The sequence below is a fragment of the Corticium candelabrum genome, chromosome 15 (assembly GCF_963422355.1).
Source record: "Corticium candelabrum chromosome 15, ooCorCand1.1, whole genome shotgun sequence".
In the NCBI taxonomy this organism is placed as follows: Eukaryota; Metazoa; Porifera; class Homoscleromorpha; order Homosclerophorida; family Plakinidae; genus Corticium; species Corticium candelabrum.
The window spans coordinates 1,029,594-1,048,999 of NC_085099.1; the positions used below are offsets into that span (position 1 = coordinate 1,029,594).

At 40.1% G+C, this 19,406-nt stretch overlaps 3 protein-coding genes, 1 long non-coding RNA gene and 1 other non-coding gene across 9 annotated transcripts; all 5 read left to right on the forward strand.

The window, feature by feature from the left end:
• On the forward strand, window positions 1-2,339 carry LOC134191283 (uncharacterized). 2 transcript variants are annotated; one of them, XR_009971756.1, is made up of 8 exons: window positions 1-24; window positions 85-208; window positions 260-382; window positions 441-549; window positions 617-710; window positions 768-816; window positions 882-936; window positions 2,012-2,339. It is a non-coding gene; the product is annotated as an uncharacterized LOC134191283 (long non-coding RNA). The 2 variants fall into 2 exon arrangements; XR_009971755.1 differs by having other exon boundaries at window positions 85-382.
• Window positions 2,340-2,477: 138 nt separating this feature from the next.
• LOC134190803 (uncharacterized) lies at window positions 2,478-4,780 on the forward strand. Its single transcript, XM_062659319.1, has 10 exons — window positions 2,478-2,579; window positions 2,643-2,767; window positions 3,067-3,245; window positions 3,305-3,469; window positions 3,541-3,664; window positions 3,736-3,907; window positions 3,987-4,127; window positions 4,196-4,267; window positions 4,343-4,391; window positions 4,461-4,780. Exons 1-10 carry the CDS (start codon window positions 2,484-2,486, stop codon window positions 4,550-4,552), a joined length of 1,215 nt encoding a protein of 404 aa, XP_062515303.1. The 5' UTR covers window positions 2,478-2,483; the 3' UTR covers window positions 4,553-4,780.
• Window positions 4,781-4,855: 75 nt separating this feature from the next.
• On the forward strand, window positions 4,856-11,751 carry LOC134190841 (far upstream element-binding protein 3-like). 4 transcript variants are annotated; one of them, XR_009971684.1, is made up of 24 exons: window positions 4,856-4,961; window positions 5,030-5,057; window positions 5,111-5,146; window positions 5,460-5,495; window positions 5,563-5,635; window positions 5,801-5,871; window positions 6,280-6,351; window positions 6,427-6,487; window positions 6,551-6,605; window positions 6,663-6,726; window positions 6,883-7,013; window positions 7,074-7,115; window positions 7,226-7,252; window positions 7,312-7,414; window positions 7,480-7,571; window positions 7,633-7,726; window positions 7,780-7,881; window positions 7,945-8,021; window positions 8,401-8,438; window positions 8,500-8,606; window positions 8,667-8,798; window positions 9,845-10,736; window positions 10,856-11,130; window positions 11,200-11,751. XR_009971684.1 is itself a non-coding variant. In XM_062659364.1 (23 exons), the coding sequence occupies exons 1-23, from the start codon at window positions 4,857-4,859 to the stop codon at window positions 10,738-10,740; spliced, it is 2,163 nt and encodes a 720-aa protein (XP_062515348.1). In that variant the 5' UTR covers window position 4,856; the 3' UTR covers window positions 10,741-10,880. The 4 variants fall into 4 exon arrangements, 3 of the variants coding, with proteins under 3 accessions (XP_062515348.1, XP_062515349.1, XP_062515350.1); XM_062659364.1 differs by lacking the exon at window positions 11,200-11,751 and having other exon boundaries at window positions 9,845-10,445; window positions 10,725-10,880; XM_062659365.1 differs by lacking the exon at window positions 11,200-11,751 and having other exon boundaries at window positions 5,804-5,871; window positions 9,845-10,445; window positions 10,725-10,880.
• On the forward strand, window positions 6,138-6,210 carry LOC134191693 (small nucleolar RNA SNORD24). Its single transcript, XR_009971845.1, has one exon. It is a non-coding gene; the product is annotated as a small nucleolar RNA SNORD24 (small nucleolar RNA).
• Window positions 11,752-12,105: 354 nt separating the features above from the next.
• Window positions 12,106-19,233, forward strand: LOC134190806 (uncharacterized). Its single transcript, XM_062659322.1, has 20 exons — window positions 12,106-12,947; window positions 13,014-13,206; window positions 13,403-13,746; window positions 13,807-14,550; window positions 14,612-15,574; window positions 15,635-15,816; window positions 15,879-16,020; window positions 16,081-16,334; window positions 16,394-16,670; window positions 16,759-17,108; window positions 17,190-17,360; window positions 17,427-17,543; window positions 17,611-17,718; window positions 17,786-17,888; window positions 17,955-18,287; window positions 18,347-18,469; window positions 18,539-18,664; window positions 18,728-18,802; window positions 18,875-18,974; window positions 19,029-19,233. Exons 1-20 carry the CDS (start codon window positions 12,251-12,253, stop codon window positions 19,090-19,092), a joined length of 5,466 nt encoding a protein of 1,821 aa, XP_062515306.1. The 5' UTR covers window positions 12,106-12,250; the 3' UTR covers window positions 19,093-19,233.
• Window positions 19,234-19,406: the final 173 nt, after the last annotated feature.

A 19,406-nucleotide genomic window follows, 5' to 3' on the forward strand; every position in this document is an offset into this window, starting at 1 on the left:
CAACTGGAGCGTGTCTACCAAAGGGTGAGGTGGCTGTCGTGTGGCTTTATTCTAATCATTGACTAGTGTGTTTGCACTTTAAAGATCGATGTACTGCAGTTGTCAACATTGCTAGGAAACATGATCTTTTGGTTGTTTGTGATGATGTCTACAATTTATTGTATTTCTCAGACGGACGCTTTCCTCGTCTATTTTCATATGACAGAAAGTATTTCTTATGATATCTAGTATTGTGTGATGCTGGTGCTATGGATTGTAGGGATGACATACATTACAAGGGAAATATCGTGTCTAATGGCTCTTTCTCGAAAATCTTTGGCCCTGGACCTCGTGTTGGCTGGATTGAAGGCCCTCCTCGTGTGATCAGTCACCTTAAGACATGGTTGGTTAGGCTATGTGTAGAGCTGACATGTTATACTAATAAATGTTTGTTAATTAAGTGGAATATCTGGTGTTTTGGCAAGCCACTGTATGTCTGGTGTTATGGAACAAGCTATAAAACTTGGTTTGCAGGATCAATGTCTGACTGAAGCGCGAGCATTTTACAAGGTAGCTATTGTACTGTACTCACATGTGCACAAATATGCCATTTTGTATTTCGTTGTTCTTGTTATAGAAAAATGCCTCTGCAATGACTCAATTGCTCAAAGAACTTCTTCCACCTTCTGTGCATTTTACAAAGCCTCAGGGACTTAATTGAAATAGACAAAGTGAAATTGGGAAGGGTGTTACGTACTGTTTGTCATATGACTTTGTTGTATTTTTAGGGAGGGTATTTTGTGTGGATTACGTTGCCTGAATATGTTACTGCTGAAGGTATGAGATATGAAATCCAAGTGTCTCTACTGTATTTTGTATATTAGTATATTTGATTTCAATAGAGCTTCTTGAAGTTTGCAAAAATGAATATGGAGTTACATTCAAACCTGGTCGTAGGTAAGTATTTTTATGAATTTTAATTGCGTATGTTTGTTTTTTTGCATTTGTGTGTACAGCTGCATAAGTTACTTGAAATAATTGTTACACGTAGACATTTTCGAAAGACATTTGAGTGGCCATTGCACGTAGACATTTTTCAAAAGACGTTTGAGTGGCCACTGTAGGAAAGGACTTGCTGTAACATGCTTGAACTATACAATTTCTAACTTCACACTAAATGTAGGCAACTAATCTCTTGTGTTGACTCTTGCAAGCGGATAGTATAGCTGATGCCTTGGACAGCGTCGAGAATTGTAGGAGAATTTTGTTGGTGCCACTTGTGTCATAGCATCTAAGATTCAGAACGAGAGTAACCGCAAACTTGCTTGCGTTTGATACTCTCGGGCCGTGTTTCCACTAGCTGCACCTTAAACTAGTTTAGCTTAAATGGGTTTAAGAACTAAACCACTTCAAGAAAGCGCTGTTTCCACTAGGAACTTGCACATCCGGGATGTGCAAAACAAACCGTCTAGGAACGCCTTATTTTGAAGTATTGGGCTGCTTTGTCACCGAGTCAGAGCAACTGTTGGTTTTCACTGATTCAGCATCTGCTAGTAGGAATTTGCATGACGATGACCAAAGACACCGTCTTGTCTCTCTCTGTAGCTACTGATTTCTCTCCCCTTGTTAACGACCCTTACATCTTTTAAGGCAATCCTATCCCAGCAAAATAGTCAAGATCATCAAAACGACATTGTCAGAAGCCATCTAAACAAGCGCGCTACTGTCACGTGACAGTTAAACTTAAACCACTTTGCTAAACCTACTTCGAAGTAGGTTTAAGAAATAGGTTTAGGTTTAACATATAACTGGTTTAGTGCAGGTGGAAACAGGTCAATTCTTAAACCAGTTTAGCTTAAACCACTTGTTAAACCGGTCTAGGCACTAGTGGAAACACGCCCTCGGAGGCATTATGTTTGCATTCAGTAAGTTAAAAAGCTTGTGTTAATTAATTAATTAATTAATATGTAACTTGCATATGTGTCAAATTCAGTGTGATTGAAAAAAATAACAGTATGTACTTATATTGTAGGTTTAGTTGTCGTGGAGCGTTTGGAAACTGCCTACGAATCTCTTTCAGCAACATGCCAGAAGATGAGCTCGTAAACCATACAAGAAGACTCGCTACTGCAATTAATGCAATTTTGAAGCCATCTCATCTTGTTGACGTTTTGTGCAGTTGAAGAAAGATGAAATTCAAATGAACTTCATCAAATTATGGACTAGCAAGGAATTTTGTGATATTGTGAGAGCTGGAGTAGTTGAATTTTATGTATCTGATGATATTTGGGTTTTCGGCACTAATAATAAGTTTAATTAATTAATCTTGGGTTATAATATAGTTGAATCAGCACACTGTATACTATAGTAAGTAGCTTCTCGTGCCATTTCAGTGTCTTTGACTTTCACTACAGCAGTACGTGTACAGTAGACACCAACACATCAAATCACGTGAATATGTGATAATAGTCATCATTATCACGTGGTAGCAGACACAAACGAGAATGTTTTCTGCACCTACGCTTTCTGCAGGATGGCCAGCATCCGTGCTACTGTCTAAAGCGGCATCTTACCTTACACAAGCAGCTTCTGATGCATTGGTTAGCTACGTACAACTTTAGATCATGTATCTATATGTGTTACCTCGGTATTTTTAAATTAAGATGAAAACTGAGTCCGATGGTGTATCACTACTTGAGTATGGCCCAGTTGAGGGTCTTTCAACTTTTCGTGAAGTGCTGGCTGCGTACCTCAGCAAAGAATACCAAGACGATGTGCACGTGGACAGGTTCAAAGTGACTTTTAGCCTGAATGAAAGTTATTTGTAATTATTATTGTTAACAGTCTTTACAGAATACACACACTAGCCTACTCTCTATTAACGTGCATATAAATTATAGAATTAGGTGTTTGCTGTACAAGATACAGTAGTGCTTAATTAATTAATTGATTTCTTTCTTTATCCTTTCCTTTTTGTACATGTCTTTTTTATCTTCTGCCTTCTTTATTTTTTCTCTTCTAATTATCTTTTCTAACATTTGTGGACAAATGTCATTGCAATATATTTTCAGTATATTTTTATTATAGTCATTCGTACTATATTTTTAATCGCAATGACTTGTTCATAACATGTGGAGCCACATATGGACTGTACTTGCTTGCTACACTGTTCTTCCACTCGGGTGACATGGTTTTTATGGAAGAGGCATCATACCATCGAGTTGCAACTATTCTAGGAGATGAGCTCAAATTGCAAGTTATTCCTGGTATGTGTATTTCGATTTTGCTATAATTAAGAATGTAGCATAGCACTGTGTTTGTGTAGTATCTATGGATAAATGTGGCATTTTAACTGAAGATCTCAAAAAGGTTGTTGAAAAGACTCTATCAACTGTTCCAAGAAAACCTGCTTCCTCATTGCAATCGTTTAGAGCAATGCTATATCTTATACCAATTTTTCACAACCCAACTGGAATTTGCTTGTCTCATGGTTAGTAAATAACAGAAACTAATTAATTAATTAACTGTTTTACTGTTGACTATGCATGGGTGCACTTTTAGAACGTTGCCGTGAAGTAATTGATATTGCCAGGAAAAATGACCTCTTAGTTGTTTGCGATGATGTTTACAATTTATTGAGTTACACAGATGAGAAGTATCCACGTTTGTTTTCATATGACAAAAAGTAGGGTTAATTGGTACATGACCTCCTTCAGAATTACTGTACGTGACGTTTGTGTGCTACATGAATTGCAGAGATGATCCGGACTACCAGGGAAATGTTGTTTCTGTTGGTACTTTTTCAAAAATATTTGGTCCAGGAATTCGTGTTGGATGGTTGGAAGGCCCTCAATGTGTTCTCAGCTATCTCAAGACTTGGTCAGCTTGCTGTCAACGTAGTAATAATTTAAGTTTGTTTTTGCTTGAAGTTTAATTGCATGTGTACAAGCAGTGTTGTTATGTATGTTGTGATTTGGTGTGTGCAAGTATGTTATTGTTAAAATCTATTTTTAAATGTGCATGTGTACACACAGTGCAGTCTCTCTTCAAGCGGATCCCCGAATCATTGTATGTCAGGAATTCTGGAAAGAGCTATAGGACTCGGCTTACAGCATCAGCTTCTGACTGAAGCGAGAGCATTTTATAAAGTGATTCTCATTTAGAAGCTTTAAGAGCACTAAATGTTACTTGCTATTTGTCTATTTTTCTATTATAGAGAAACATGTCTGCAATGTGTCAAGTACTTGAGAAGTCACTTCCACCATCAGTGAAGTTTACAAAACCCAAGGTTTGGCATGTAGAGAAAAAGCAATGAAATTAAAATGAATGCACTCGTGTCTGTAAATGCATGTATGATGCTTAGGGTGGATATTTCGTATGGATAACAATGCCAAAACATGTTTGTGCAGAAGGTTTTAATGTTTAATTAAATTCTGTTTGAACTACAATGTGACTTGCATGAATATGTGTTACGTTGGTAGATGTTGTTCAACTCTGTGACAAGGAGTATGGCGTTGTAGTAAATGCTGGACACATATTGGTTTTAATTCTTACTCATCCGTGCTGGTTTTAGTTTGATGATTTATTGTATTAATATTTTTTTTCTAGATTTAGTTGCCGCGGTGGTGCATTTACTAATTGCTTGAGGCTCTCGTTCAGCTGTTTGCAAGAAGATGAATTGATTGAGCAAACAACTAAACTCACAAGAGCGATCTGCACAGTTCTGAAACAATCAGTCTAACTCCAAACTCAGTGATGAACAAAATGTATTTAGGTTATAAACTGGTTAATTAAAAACCTACGAACATAATCTGACGTGCCGCTCTCGACAGATGTCTACGCATGCTCGTTCTTGTTCGTCTACTGACCATTTACGCATGCTCGAACCAAGCATGGACGACAGACAGTACGGTGCTGTTCCTCCTCCAGGTGGCAATATGCAAGGACAGTCGTTTGCCGAAGCGCTGCGAAAAGCCAGAGAAGTGAAGTTTTTAGACTTGTTTTAGGGTTGGATGGCACAAATTTGTGTTGTCTTTGTTCATCTATCTAGATTGCAAAGTCAATGGCAGAAACGGCAGGTGAAATGCACAGCAGTACTTTTAATCGTACATACACATAGTGTGTTGTGTAGAAAATTCAAGAAAGAGACATCTTGACGAACCTCCAGGTAACGCATGCGCGTTACACAGTCATGCTGAATGTTCTAACTGGAAATTCGTATAAATTGTGTCCATTACTTTAATACACATTTGCACATTTTATGTTTATTATTGAAGCATAGAACTCTAATTAAATTATTGAGTTAATGTGAATAGTTATTGAGCAACTTAGTATATACAACTCTGTTGCTTTTATGAAACATAAACATGTACAATACAATGATGGAGGCGGTGCGTGCGTGCGCGCGCGCGCGCGCGCGCGTGTGTGTGTGTGTGTGTGTGTGTGTGTGTCTTCCACTCGTAAAATTTTACGTTTTGCAGATTCACCTCCGTCAAAGTACTATGCCAGTTCTAGTGGTGAGTGATTTCGGATGGTCTCCTGTTGCAGCAATATATGTAGGTGTTGGAATTGTTGTCATGGCAGTAGGAGGTAGGATAGATCCACAAAGAGCCATTGCTGAGGCACGGGCAAAGGCAGCAGCATTTGTTGCTCAGAGGTGTGTTTTGTTGTGTTACCATATATGGTCACACGCTTGCTTGGTTGTCTGCCTGCCTGTCTATCTGTCTGTCTGTCTGTTTGTCTCTGTTTGTGTAAGTGCTTGTTTCTTTATCTGTCAGTGTCTAACAGTTCATTAGCCTTTCTAATCAATCTAATGTGGTAGTAGGCAACAGTACGGCATGGGTGGAGTTGTGACAAACGACATCTTAATACCGAACAAGTGTGTTGGACTTGGTAAGTGAATGTTTGTCCTGTAAAAGTATGACACTGAGCTGCTGTGGTATTAAGATCATTTCATTGTTTTCCTGTTCTCTTGTGTACTTGAAATGATCATGTTCAGGAATACTAATTAATATCAAGTAGTTATAGACAAATTTGTCACTCTATGTATGCCTTGGTGTAGCATATTATATATACGTATAATATATATATATATATATATATATATATATATATATATATATATATAATGCATAAATTATTTAAATAGTTGACGTTATGGCCAGTGATGTTTCAGTATTTGCTACTCTTGACCGAGAGGGTGATGACACAACCACCAAGATCTCTGAGGCTGCTGTCGGACAATTTCTTAATTATCGTTGGTTGTCACATTGTTTGTTTAACTGACTGCTTTCTATTTAGTGATTGGAAGAGGAGGAGACGTAATTTCACGGTTACAAGCAGAATCAATGGCGAACATTCAAGTAGCATCTGGTTAGTTAATACGTAGTAGTCAGTGTCTCTGAATAAACAAATTGCAGCAAGACTGAGTTGCTGTGTGTCGCTCAGATGGAATACCTACACCACACGACAGACAAATAACAATAACAGGAACACCCGAATCAGTGAAGTAAGTGTGTACTAAGGTTGTGTGTTCAGTAGATGATAGACGATTGCTTGCGTCGTGTTTTAGTAAAGCAGAGGCATTAATACATGACATTGTAAAAGAGAAGGAAGGTGGAGTAGTGGTAAGACAGTTTGGCGTTTTTTTTTTCTTTGTCTGATTCGTGGTTGTCTGCTGGTAGGGACAAAATGAAGTGTGCACAGAAGAAATCATGATTCCTGGCCCTAAAGTTGGAATGGTGATTGGTAAGTGGTCTGTTCTATTTTAGATGTATTGTCTATGTTGTCGTTTAATGTTTTGAGATTTGAAGTGTTTCACATTCAATGTTAGCTTAACTCTCGTTTTTGTTTTTGTTCTTTGTGGTAAGTGACTGAGTTGATTCACATATTTGTTGTATGTAGGTAAAGGAGGAGAGACAATCAAGAGAATGCAGGACGCCCTTGGTTGTAAGATTGTAATAATCCAGGACTCTCACTCGGTAGGAGCTTCACCAAAGCCTCTTCGGATAATGGGCTCATCAGAGTCTGTTGCAGTAAGTCAACTCACTCTTGTTATTTTCAAGTAGGTTTCTTAGCATCTGTTTGTTATTCAGAGGGCAAAGAAAATGGTGGAAGACGTTCTTGACTCGGTTGATGTGAGTTAGTAGTTTTGTATATCGTATTTTGAATAGTAAAGATAGTCACTTGTTCATGTTGTTACTGAAATGTCTTTGAGTGTCATGTACTCATACTAACTTTTATGTAGGGTGGCCATGGGCAAGTTACGATTAGCGTAAGCTGTTGTTTGGTTGTACCCGCTTAGTCTGTTACTGAATGATCATGCGCTGGCAGGTACCTGTACCAAGTGACATGGTTGGAATGATAATTGGAAAGCAGGGCGAGAACATTCGACGGATACAGATGGACACTAACACTAAAATACAGTTTGCGGAAGGTTGTACTGTACGCATTTCGATTTGTGTTGGACAACGTGCATTATTATTGTTAATGTTGCATCAGAGAACAGTAGCGGTTTTCGGACTGCTCTCTTGTCGGGTCCAGAGTCAGGAGCTAGACATGCTGAAAGTATGGTCAAAGATATGATTGCCGCTGTATGTTGAGTGTTGGTTTTTGGAGATCATTACTGTGTTGTTAATTGGTGACTTTGTATAGCGGGCACAAGACAAATCTGGTCGGAATCCACCCGGTGTTCAGACTGTTAAAGTTGGAGTTCCTCACACGAGGACTGGCGTAGTCATCGGAAAGGGTTTGTTTTCGAATGTGGTTTTTGTGTTTTTTCTTCTGATTTATGTTTGTCAGGTGGGGAGACTATTCGTCTCTTACAGCAACAATCGGGAGCACACATTGAACTTGATAGAAACGAAGAGCTAGGCCAGACTGAGAAGTTCTTTATTGTCCGAGGTGTGTCTTAGACATTGGAGCAATGTTGACGTTTATTGTGTTTGTGACGTGTTGTGATGCTAGGCACTGATGACCAGATAGCTCGAGCGAAACAGCTCATCAAGGAAAAGACAGACCCTGAAGGAGTCGCACCACCTACAGTAAGTGTCTTGTTTGTAACTATGCTTTACATTCTATGTAGTATTTCAACTTGTGAAAGACAGAGTGACATATGAAAACAACATGTCCTGTCTGTAGTACATGTTGACAGATAGTATGCACTGCAGCATTTGTGTTGTCTTAGTTTCATTACGGTTTATAATATGGTGACTACAAAAGTGACCGGAGAAGTGTGCAGAGTCCAACAGTAAATCACTGTCTCAACATAGATGAATCAATGAGTTTCATTAGTTGACAACAATTGTAGCCTAGTTCACACTTACAAAAATACATTAATGCAACGATACTTACACCATGACAAGTCTAATTATCAGATTATGACATTTTTATTCTGATTGTTGGTTGTTTTGTTCTCAATAGACTGGTCAAGAAGGCTACCAGGCAACTGCTGCTGCAGGGTCTGCAGTTGTGATTGCTGTACTAAGCTTGTGTCATGTTTACAATTTGATTGTTGTGTAGAGGCTACAGTCAAGATCAAATGACTGCATATCAAATGTGGTATGCACAATATGCTGCAGCAGCTGCAGCAGCGGCAAGCGGCGGTACAACTGGACAGTCAACGGATGGTTAGTGTCAGAGAATGCCGATGATGTTTCTATTGTGTCATTCTCTGTGGGTCTTTGCAGCTACTCAGGCAGCATGGTCCGCTTACTACCAACAGTATTTTAATCAAATGGCTGGTGGTGCTACTCAGGCACAAGCATCTAGTGGTGCCACTGGAGATCAGAGTTCAGATAAGCAGCAGCAAACAGCGGAAGGTACGATATGTATATGATAATGTGCTGTAGTTGAGGTCGCTCGAGGTGCTGATACTGTATAAGACTTAAGCATATTTCTAGAGCATTTTGTAACGGGAATTTGTAGACCTTCAGAGTATGCATGTTGTAGGTACATGTAGCTCACACTGCAGTTTGGAGTAGAAATTAGAGATCAACGTGCAAGTGTGTCTTTACTTGCCTGTCGTGAATTCTTATTCTTAGAAACATTTATCATCATTGTTACTTGTTTGTGTTTGTATTATTTGTGTATCTGTTTGTTTGTAATCTACTGCAACGAGCATCCCAATGAACCGTCTTTGTCAATCATGCCATCATACCCAACAAGTTGAGCATGCCAATGGCAGGTTATTATGTAACTTGTTTAGTGCTATGTGTAGTAGTTTGGACTACGCCAGCTATAATGTCAGGTCAGACGCTGGCTTGTTTGCTATCAGTAACCGTGAAAACCGGTACAACGTGTGGCATGGGTCGAGCCGTCGGTGACTAAACCAACAACCCCACCAGATTCTTCTGGTGTGGAGGGTGAGTCTGGGCATCCTTGCAGAACGAAATAAAATATCTGTACAAGGTCTGTGATCGACCACTCCTAGATGGTGACCTGTGGCATCATCACCCAAGGGCGGAGATTAACAATCCTATCATCCAACCAGCTGCTGCAGTATGACACTGATGCCAGCATGTCTTGGCCTGTCCTTGCCCGCTGGATAGCATGAGTGTTGTACCAAGAGAGTGATACTAGCCAATTGCAAGAGCTAGTTTCACTTCATGATTTTGCAATCAGTTCTATGGCGAATGACACCGGCAAGAGTTTTGTCAAGCCATGCCAAAGCCATGAACAGCCATAGTCGCGTCGACTGACTGCATGATGACGACGGACTATGCCAGCCCAGTAAAGTTGCCAGTAGGGACGGGCAGCCTATTAGCAACTGCTGATTGTATATTACTATAACATCTATATTTCATTTTTCTTTAGTTTTGCTGGTTGTCTGCATATGTAGATTACTGTAATTATGAACTGTGTGCAGGTCAGCCTGATTACACTGCTCAGTGGGCTGAGTACTACAGACAGATGGGCTACACATGGCCACAACAACAAACCGGACAAGCTCAGCAGCCTGCTGTGTCTCAACCAGGTGCACAACAAACAACTCAGCAGCAGATGCCGCAGCAGCAACAGCAGATGCCAGCGCAACAGCAAATGCAACAACAATTGCAGCAACAGCAAATGACTCAGCAGCAACAGCAAATGACTCAACAGCAAATGCCGATGCAGCCGATGTTGCAGCAGTCGATGCCGCAGCAACAAATGCCACAGCAGCAAATGCAACAGCAACAGATGCAACAGCAGCAAATGGCGCAGCAGCAACAAATGGCACAGCAGCAACAAATAGTGCAACAGCAAATGCCACAGCAGCCGATGCCACAGCAGCAAATGGGACTACAGCTACCTCCACAGCAGAGGCCACTGCAACCGACACCACAGATGCCACAACAACAAATGCCACTGCAGCCCAATATGCCTCGGCACATGGCAATGCAATCGCCGATGCTAGCTCAATCACGTGGCTTTCCACAGGGTCGTCCTGGCATGATGCCGGTACCACAACCACCCCCGCCCGGGGCAATGTAAGGTGTGTTTGATTTTTAATCTGTTGATTTTGTTGCTTGTGGGTGGTGCCTTACATATTGATGCTGCTGGTGGGTTATTGTGCATTTTTGTATGTCATGTGGGTGTGGGCAGGTAAACAGTCGCTGTTGGCAGGTGTAGCAGTGAAATCCGGCTCCCTTGGTTTGTGCTTCGATTTAACAGTTTGTTATTTGATTTAGTGGTCTCGCTTGTCGCTGCATGCTTGCGTTTGACAGGTTAGGACTGAAGGTTTGACATGGCTTGACTGTCTTCCACAGGAACATGAAGTGGTGAGATGTGTGGAATCTTTGATGTGCATTCTGAAGTTTCTAGACATTATGCGTATCTGGTGCACTTGTACTTGTGTTGTTACCTGTTTTAAGACAATAGTATTTTGCTTGATTGGTAGCATCTTGTTGAATACAGAGGTACGAGTAGAGTAGTAAATCAACACACATCCTTCAACGGTATTGTGATATTGTTCTTGTTGTTGGATCTGCATTATTGCTGTTGTACATGATCCTGTATGATGCGTTGATGTTCATGATCATGTTGGTAGTATGGGGTTCGTGTGTACGTAGTTGAGTAGGTACTGAAGATGCATTTGTCAGTCAGTTGGAGACCGAACGAAGTACATTGTTTTACTGCGTGGCCAAGTGAGAGATATCTGGCCTGTAGTCAGATGTACGTATGTACAATATGGGTGTGATATGTGTGGAGTTTGTAGTGTTATTGGTGTGGTGTTGTTGGTAGACGTCAGACGATTGTAGTTTCCTTGAATGTCCGTAAACGCTCGCATCTCAGAGGATGACCGAAATGTCAGCTATTGTAGTTTGATCGTTGATGAAGACTGGCAGATAATGATATATTGTCGGTACATGATGGAATGGACTATGCACGAACCAGTTTGTTTCATGCAGAGCTGCTGTTTCTGTGAGACTTTGTGCTCGAGGAGCTTTTGTGTACATTTTATGTTTGCACATCAAAGTTGAGTATGGAGTAATAACGTTGTGTTTTTGTTATGAAATTGAACACACAATGTACGTACTGGGATATGATAGGTTTGTAGTCATTTTGGCAGCTACTGTTGGTTCTAGACAGACCCACAAAGGTGCCTGTTTGTCTAGAGGCTTCTAACACATTCTACTACTAAAGTCAGTGTCCTCTGCTGAAGTCTGCAGGTGTAGTGCCTTACAATGAAAGGCAGAGCTGCATGCCCTTGATTAACATGCTCGCTGTTGGTAGATAGAATAATGTGCCTGCATTTATAGTCTATTATAAATTTTCTTTTGCCTGACCTACATTTAGATTTTGCTAACTTGTAATCAAAGCAGGGCGATATTATCACCCATACAGACTGTTACGTGTTAACTTAGGTTCTTCGAATAGGCCATTGTTTTGTTTTTCCGGCAAAAGATGCAGAGTCCGATGTGGAAGTAAGGATCCCATAGGGATCACTGTCACCTAGCCCATATCTTGAATATTGAATGCCTTGTGCTTCAATGAGATTGTGCACGTTCTGTTGCTGTTGACGTGTGTGATCAAGTTGAATCACCTTGTTATCAATGATGAAGTGGATACAAGTCCACTGTATTATGGTGGTTCTTTTGACTGATGTCATTATCACTGTCTGCTGGTTTAGTGAAAATTGGGTATGACTCTCTAGCCTCTTCTCATTATTTGTACATGTTAATGAAATACTATCGGATGGGTTTTTCTGTCACACTAGAGGAGTGTGTATGACAAAATTGCTTTTGACAGTTCTCTAGTCACAACGGTACAAGTGCAGCTGCAGTGACCAGACATGTCTGCATGTGCTAAACTTTTGTCGCTTGCCATAGTTTTTCATCTCTGGTGGTCTGATGCATTTATGCCAAATCCTGTATTTTCGTTTCCACCTCCAGGGTCTGCTGTCACTGAAGAACCTGGCTTGAATCCTTCAGATTCATTTGACAAGTTTGATTCAGCGCAGTGTGGATCTCCTCTTAGGGATGGATCATGGAGTCACCAGGATATTGTTCGAAGAGCCTGCCTCAATGTTGTAGCAAAGTTTTATGAAGAAACAATGCCTATAGTAACTACAGGAAGTGTACAATCACTCCCCCATCTTACCCCTACAACACTGATGAGATCTGTGTTTGGATCTCAAGCATCTAGTGCTAAATTTGAGCAAGCAATTATAGATTTGGAAAGAGCAGCAGCTAGAATGGATCTGTTCTATGAAGTGAATGCCACATTGGATCAGGCTGCCAACATAGCAAGAGTACACTTTGACGATGAAGAGTTTGAATTGGGTCATAGATATCTACTGCAACTTCGACGTCAAATGTTCAGTGCTCTCCAACAAGGATCAGAGTCTGCCGCAAGAGACTTGGCTGGTCGATATATGTTTACTCTCCAAGACTTTTATGCTCACTCAAATTATGTAGAACTAGGACATGATGAACCTTTAGTAGAGCTAGGAATGCCTGGATCTGCAAACTTTTTGAAAACAGTAGCAGGTAGTTTGGTCTGAGTAGGTTTATGTAATTTTGTTAATTTTTGCAAACTTTTGTTCCTTTTGTCAGGGAAGAGTGAAGCAACATGTGATGATTGCAGGACTGCTACTGATACTTTAGCATGTTCCAATACTTGCAATCGAAACACTGCAAGGTACAGCCGTTTGACTAGTGGATATCTGTTCTATCCAAAGGAGAGAGTGGGACCTGGCTACAGAGAAAAACCTAGCAGGAAATGCAGTCATGGTGACCCAGTTGATCAGTAAGAACACTGTTATGTTCTTGTGAGATACAGCGTAGACAGAAGAGTACTGACACGGACAATGGTATTCTATTTACGTACAGACGTCTCACAACAATCTATGGCTAGACCACACTATGCATGCACACCTTACTATACTACAAACACGAGTTAAGTAATTTTCTGTTTTTATCTTGCAAGTATATTTTGCTATCAGGTCAAGGACACATTCAGCAACTGGTGGCATCAATAAGAGTACAAAAAACTGTATCAAATCTCCTCATTATGATCTTCATGAAAAGGCAGCCCAGCTTGCAATCAAGGCAACAGAAAATTTTCTTTTGTCTATCCGTGTTGTTGTTGGTGATGACAAATTTCTCCAATTTTTCTCTCTTGGCACAACTGTGCAAGGGTCTTCTCTGTGTTTTGTTGTTGACCAGTCTGGGAGCATGGGAGATGACATTATTGCTGTACGCAATCGAGCAAAGCAGATTGTTCAGAGCAGCAGCCAACCATACAACTACATTCTTGTCCAATTCAATGATGATGATCAAACTCCAGGTATAGTATCTAGCTAACAAACTCAAGGAGTACTGTCTATTCAATTGCTTTCTTGTGTAGCATTTGGACCTCCCATTGTCACTCAAGAGTCAAATGAGTTTCTGAATCATTTGGACAATCTACGTGCTAGTGGTGGTGGTGACTGTCCTGAGCTAGCAATGAGTGGATTACAACTGGCTCTAATTAACTGTCTTCCAGGCTCTCCAATCTATGTGTTCACTGATGCTGGTCCTAAAGATTCTGGCCTAAAGGCTACCATATTCAGTCTGATTGATAGTCGCAAGAGTCAGGTGAACTTTTTCTATACTGGTTCTTCCCCTCCATGTGGTGATGCGCCAGATCTTTTCTCTGCTATTGCATCTCGTTCTGGTGGACAATTCTTAAGTATTACAAAGGATGCTGTTGCTGAAGCAACAACCATAACACAATCATCATCTGATGAGTCTCAGGTAGTACTCTTGACAGCATCAAGTAATACGAACAGCAAGACCTACAACATTTCCGTCGATTGCACAGTGACTGGGCTAGTTATTTCTCTCAGTGGAGCTAATCCTCAAGCAGAAGTGACAGGTCCAGATGGTGTTGTTGTTAGTGGTGAGAGAGTTTCCTTGCCAAATGTTCTAGTCATTACTGTCACATCTCCAGCCACAGGAAATTGGATGGTCAAGACATCATTTAGTAGTAGTGATCACTCAGTTAGCGTCAAGGCATCTAGCACTATTGATTTCTCACACGAATTTGTGACCATTGATGGACGTCCAGGACACTGTGGTGCTTTTCCACTCAGTGGTCTTCCTATAGCAGGTATAAAATTTGGTAAGACACGTTTTGGTACATTTATTTAAAACTATGAACTGTATTTTAGGTACTCTGAGCAAAGTAATATATTCTATCCGTGGGTTGGAAGATCTTGTCTCTGTGGATGGTGTTGATTTAATTGACACTGAAGGGGACGTAATTGACAGCAATGACCTTGAGAAAGGTCCAGTTCACTCCACACATTTATATGGTGCTGCCTTCATTCCACCCAGCCAAGATTTTCGTTTTCGTTTACATGGTTATGATAAATGTGGCAATCAATTTAGTAGATTCTCAACAACAACAGTGAAAGCTCAGACAGTTGCATTCAGTCCTAAGGGTAACATTGAAAGTGTAGTCAGTCCTGGTAAATTCACTAATGCAACCTTTGAGCTGTACAACAGCGGAGAGACAAGCGACTTTGATATAGAAGTTCATGATGATCTTGGTACTTTAGAAAGTCTTGATGTAGAAATTTTAGATGTTGGTGTTGATGATTTGTTTGGAGGCAGACGTCGTCGTGGCAGTTCTCGATTGGCGAAAACAGTTACATTGAAACAAAACCAGGCAGCTAAAGTGACTGTGACATTTGGACCTCCAAAAGAAGCAAAAATTGGCAGTGTGAACACAGCTACTGTTACTGCTTCATCTCAAGACGGAAAAACATTTAACTATGCTGTCTTGCAAATTGCTGTTGTTCCAGAAGTGGATGATGAAACACCACCAACATGCAGCATACTGTCGAATACAGCTTGTGATGATGTACAAGTTCACTACTGCAATGAGAGTACATGGGAGGTGACAGCAAGAATTCAGGACACTGGTGTTGGGCTGCAGAATGTAAGGAGTCGTCAAAGAGATGTGCAGTTTTCTCATGCAGCATTTGAGAGTGCAACAACTTCTAGCGTGGATATAGTTGCAATGTCATCTTGCTGCCATCTATCAGTAGATATTGAGGTCTCTGATGTAGTGGGTAATCTCAAGACTTGTGGAGTTGCTATACCACCGGGAATAGAAGACGGTGACATCTGTATGTCTTTTTTTGAAGTGCTCAATGTTATTGAATATTAACTGTGTTTGTCTGTTGTAGCTCTAGAGACTATACTGTTGCCTGTCAATCGCTCGGGAGTTGTTGTAGCTCGTATTGCTGTTGTGAATAGAACAACCTTGTTTTACTCAGTTAATGCCACTGGTGTGCGTGCTACTGCATTTCGTCTATCAACTCCTGAAGGAATCATTTTTACTATTGGTGGTTTAACTGCAGGAAAAACAGTATGGGTCATTTACAAGCTCATGTTTATATAGAGAGATATAAGTTTGAGTTTCTAAAATAGCTATCTGGATACCATGAAATAGAAGGACGCCATGTGCCTAGCATATATTCTCGCCAAGCTACAGTGTCACTGGTGTCAAATGAGTTTCCAGGAGGAGAGATCACAAGTAAACTAGTTCGTAATGGTCCTTCAATTGTTCCCGGTATGATGTATTTGATGGGAGCATTTACTTCTGTTGTATTATTGACATTGGTTTTCTTAGAATTCACTGCTCTATTGAAGTGTCTCATGTCAGATGGATTGTGCAGATATGGTGGGTATGCAGGTATTAGTTTGAACAATACAAACTCATTGGCTACTCTATCTTTGGTGTTGCAACATCAATCTGCTACACATCTTTACGCAGAACTGCTAGGACCAGATGGAAGCAGAAAGCCTCTAGTTGACACTAATTTTCTTATCACAGAGTCTTCTTCTAGTCCACCATACAAAACACCTTCAGCATTCTCTAGTCCTGTTAGTAATGATGGAACAGATTATGAAGTATTAAGACTACAGCTTCAGTGTTTTCTTAGGCCATTGATAAATTTGGGGTTACCACAATCTCAAAACAAATACAAATCATGTCTCTGTATGCCCAATATCTTCGACTAGGAGAGCTGTCTATTGTTGTTGCTGTTGATGATGTTACTCTTCAAGGAAAGTTCAATGGTTTGTGTGGAGTATGTGAAAGTGATGATCAACCAGTATGTGCATCAAATGGTCAAACGTTTATAACAGAATGTGCACTGAAGACAGAAGTTTGTGTGAATAGTTCAGATATATTCATGCTTTACAAAGGACGTTGTCAAGGTATTACTACACAGTTTAATTAATGATCAGCTGCACAATTTCATTTGTTATTGGTGTTGGTTTGTTACTTAAATGTGTTCTACTCTAGGTAACACTAACTATATTGAACATGGTCAAACTGAATTCAGGGCATCATCAAACAGAGAACATTGTAAGGTTGTGTCTGTACCACACAGTCGGCTGTACCCTCATAAGGACACCAAAGTTATACTATCAGTCAGTGATCCAAAGGCAACTGTAGCACCTGCTGTGTGGACTAGAAGAGTTACTCACAAAGAATTGGAGGTGTGTGTCAGACGGCAGAGACCAGAAAGCAATGGTCATCGATTTCATGTTGATTGGCTGTTGTATCAAGATGCTCCAACAGGATCACAAGCAGGCAGCATAACAATGAGTCCATTTGGTGTAGGCATTGTTTGCCAGAGTGTGTCTTCATCGGTATACATACGTTTATTATTGAAATAATTATAAGATAGTTGCAGCTGTCTTAGTAAACTCACTTGTTTACATGATTTACAGAAATTCAGACCTATAAGAAAACCAGTTGTTCTGGCTGCTATAGATGCAACTAAAGTCATTGGAAGTTATGAACCGGTTGCTGTCTTTGTGGAGTCGGTGACATTGTATTCATTCTCTCTTTGTGTTAATGAACTTCGGTTGTTCTCAGGCATTCATGCCAACATAACTGTTGTATGCTAATCCAGTGGATTGATGTCCTTGTATAACAGTATGTAATTAAGTATGTGTATATTGTAGAACTGGATTCGATTTTCTATCAAGACTGGCTTTGAAGGGCTAAAGAGTAATTCAGAATCAAACTCTGTCGTAATGTGGCCGCTTAGTTCACACTTTACTCTTCGATCAAAATGCAAGGTGCTACGTGTCATTGTCACCATGCATTTGAATTGTCTGCTAACCTAGCACATCATTGTTGCAATAGTGGCAGAGGTTTTCTCAACTATATTCGAAACCACCCAGAGTTATTGTCACACTGCTATATGTTCATCGTAGATCTTTTTGTCAACAGCCTATTCTAGCGTGGACGCACGTGAGCTTTAGATTAGAATTAATAGTTATTTACATAATATTTCAGAAATGATGTTTATGATATGTAGAATGTGACTCGGTTTGGATTCTATTGTTGTGTCACTCAAACAATTTGTAGTGTAACAGAAGTTGGGAGGAATAGTGTTGAGGTCTCATGGCTTGCAATTGAAGGTACTTAGTTGTGAAGATCGAGGCTCATATGGTCTTGGTGACTGCGTTATGACTGACTGGTATTAGATATTTGTCTCCATGGTTGGGTTGAACTGAATGGTTACTGTCACAAAGCCAGTGATACTTGTTTGTCATTCCGTCGGGCAAAAGCTCACTGCTCGGTCATCAGTCGAACAGCAAAAGTATCTGTGGCTCGTAGCTATGCTCATAATTTTTTCCTTGGACAACTTACTCAAAATCCATGGGTTAATGTCAATTACTTCAATTTGTTCAATAATTGGGGGAATCAGAATGACCAAAATTATCCGGAAAATTTCTGTCCGTTTATATCAAATGATGGTAACTATACATGGAAGATCGATAACTGCAACAAATGTCACAATGTCATATGTCAGACTGGTATGACCATCTCTGTTTACAGTGCTTATCTTTCATGCTGACAATCTTTGCATTTGTAGATATTGATGAGTGTGCTCTGGGACTGCACAATTGTCATACGAATGCCACTTGCATCAACACATTTGGTGGATTCCAGTGTACATGTAATGCTCCTGCTTTTAGAGGAAATGGAACCCATTGCAGTGAGGGACACAGTGCTACATGTCATTACTTGAAAAATAGATTAAATTATCTTCACAATATTTTATTAGAGATTGACAGATGTGTTACTAACATGCACAGATGCCATGAACATGCAACCTGCAATAGAAGAAATAACTCGAGAGGCTACACTTGTACTTGTAATCATAATTATGTTGGAAATGGGTTCTTCTGTAGTGAGTATAGCTAATGTTCCATTTACGTCAGTATATGACATTTTGTTGTAATTGTTTGTATAGCTTTGGATGAATGTGTTGATGTATCCGGAAGTGGTGAAAGTGAATATCCATTCTCAGGAAATGGATTCTCATGTGGTTAATTGAAGCAGCAGCTCACATTTAGTAATGATGTTTGTATCAGTATATTTGCTTTTGGTGTTTTTACAGCCAATTGCCGTGTGAAAAAGATTAATCAGCTTTATTATACCACAACAATAATTCGCACTGAAAAGCCATGTTTCACTCTTTTTCGCTGTACTAGATACAAGTAAAGCATTTTGAGAGATACTGTTGGATGATTAGTTATGTGTATTTGTATTAGGCATGTACGGGTTCCCCAATATCGGACAAGGTACTATCATAGTCAGGTTGGTTGCAGGAGTTAAACTTTTCTACCTGCACTCAACTGTACTGTTGGTATCTGAGTTGGTTTTGCGTTGAGAAGTTGAGTATTCTTCGTTGTTTGTCACAGTTCTGTAGGTTTAAATTGTTATTGCAGTGCATTTCAATTTACTGTTGAAAAATCAGATTGTTGCAAATGTCAAGTTAATTGTTAGCATGTCCTTCTATGTTTGTAAGCTTGTTCAACTACGTGATTGCTATGGAGAAAACAGGTAGTTCTAGCTTGAAGACAGTGACAAACATTTCTATGCTTCGTCTTCTCAAGTTCTTGCTTCTTCAGTAGCACCACGGCACACAC

What these genes read in the sequence shown, in the direction of transcription:
- LOC134190803 (XM_062659319.1), top strand. Translation starts at nt 2,484, where the DNA reads ATGTTTTCTGCACCTACGCTTTCTGCAGGATGGCCAGCATCCGTGCTA. An exon ending in GACGATGTGCACGTGGACAG is followed by an intron (nt 2,768 to 3,066) that starts GTTCAAAGTGAC and finishes TTTTTATTATAG; the next exon opens with TCATTCGTACTATATTTTTA. An exon ending in AAAACATGTTTGTGCAGAAG is followed by an intron (nt 4,392 to 4,460) that starts GTTTTAATGTTT and finishes TTACGTTGGTAG; the next exon opens with ATGTTGTTCAACTCTGTGAC.
- LOC134190841 (XM_062659364.1), top strand. Translation starts at nt 4,857, where the DNA reads ATGCTCGAACCAAGCATGGACGACAGACAGTACGGTGCTGTTCCTCCT. An exon ending in ACATCTTGACGAACCTCCAG is followed by an intron (nt 5,147 to 5,459) that starts GTAACGCATGCG and finishes TACGTTTTGCAG; the next exon opens with ATTCACCTCCGTCAAAGTAC. An exon ending in GGAACACCCGAATCAGTGAA is followed by an intron (nt 6,488 to 6,550) that starts GTAAGTGTGTAC and finishes GTCGTGTTTTAG; the next exon opens with TAAAGCAGAGGCATTAATAC.
- LOC134190806 (XM_062659322.1), top strand. Translation starts at nt 12,251, where the DNA reads ATGTCTGCATGTGCTAAACTTTTGTCGCTTGCCATAGTTTTTCATCTC. An exon ending in CTCTTCGATCAAAATGCAAG is followed by an intron (nt 17,544 to 17,610) that starts GTGCTACGTGTC and finishes TTGTTGCAATAG; the next exon opens with TGGCAGAGGTTTTCTCAACT. An exon ending in AGGAAATGGAACCCATTGCA is followed by an intron (nt 18,470 to 18,538) that starts GTGAGGGACACA and finishes ATATTTTATTAG; the next exon opens with AGATTGACAGATGTGTTACT.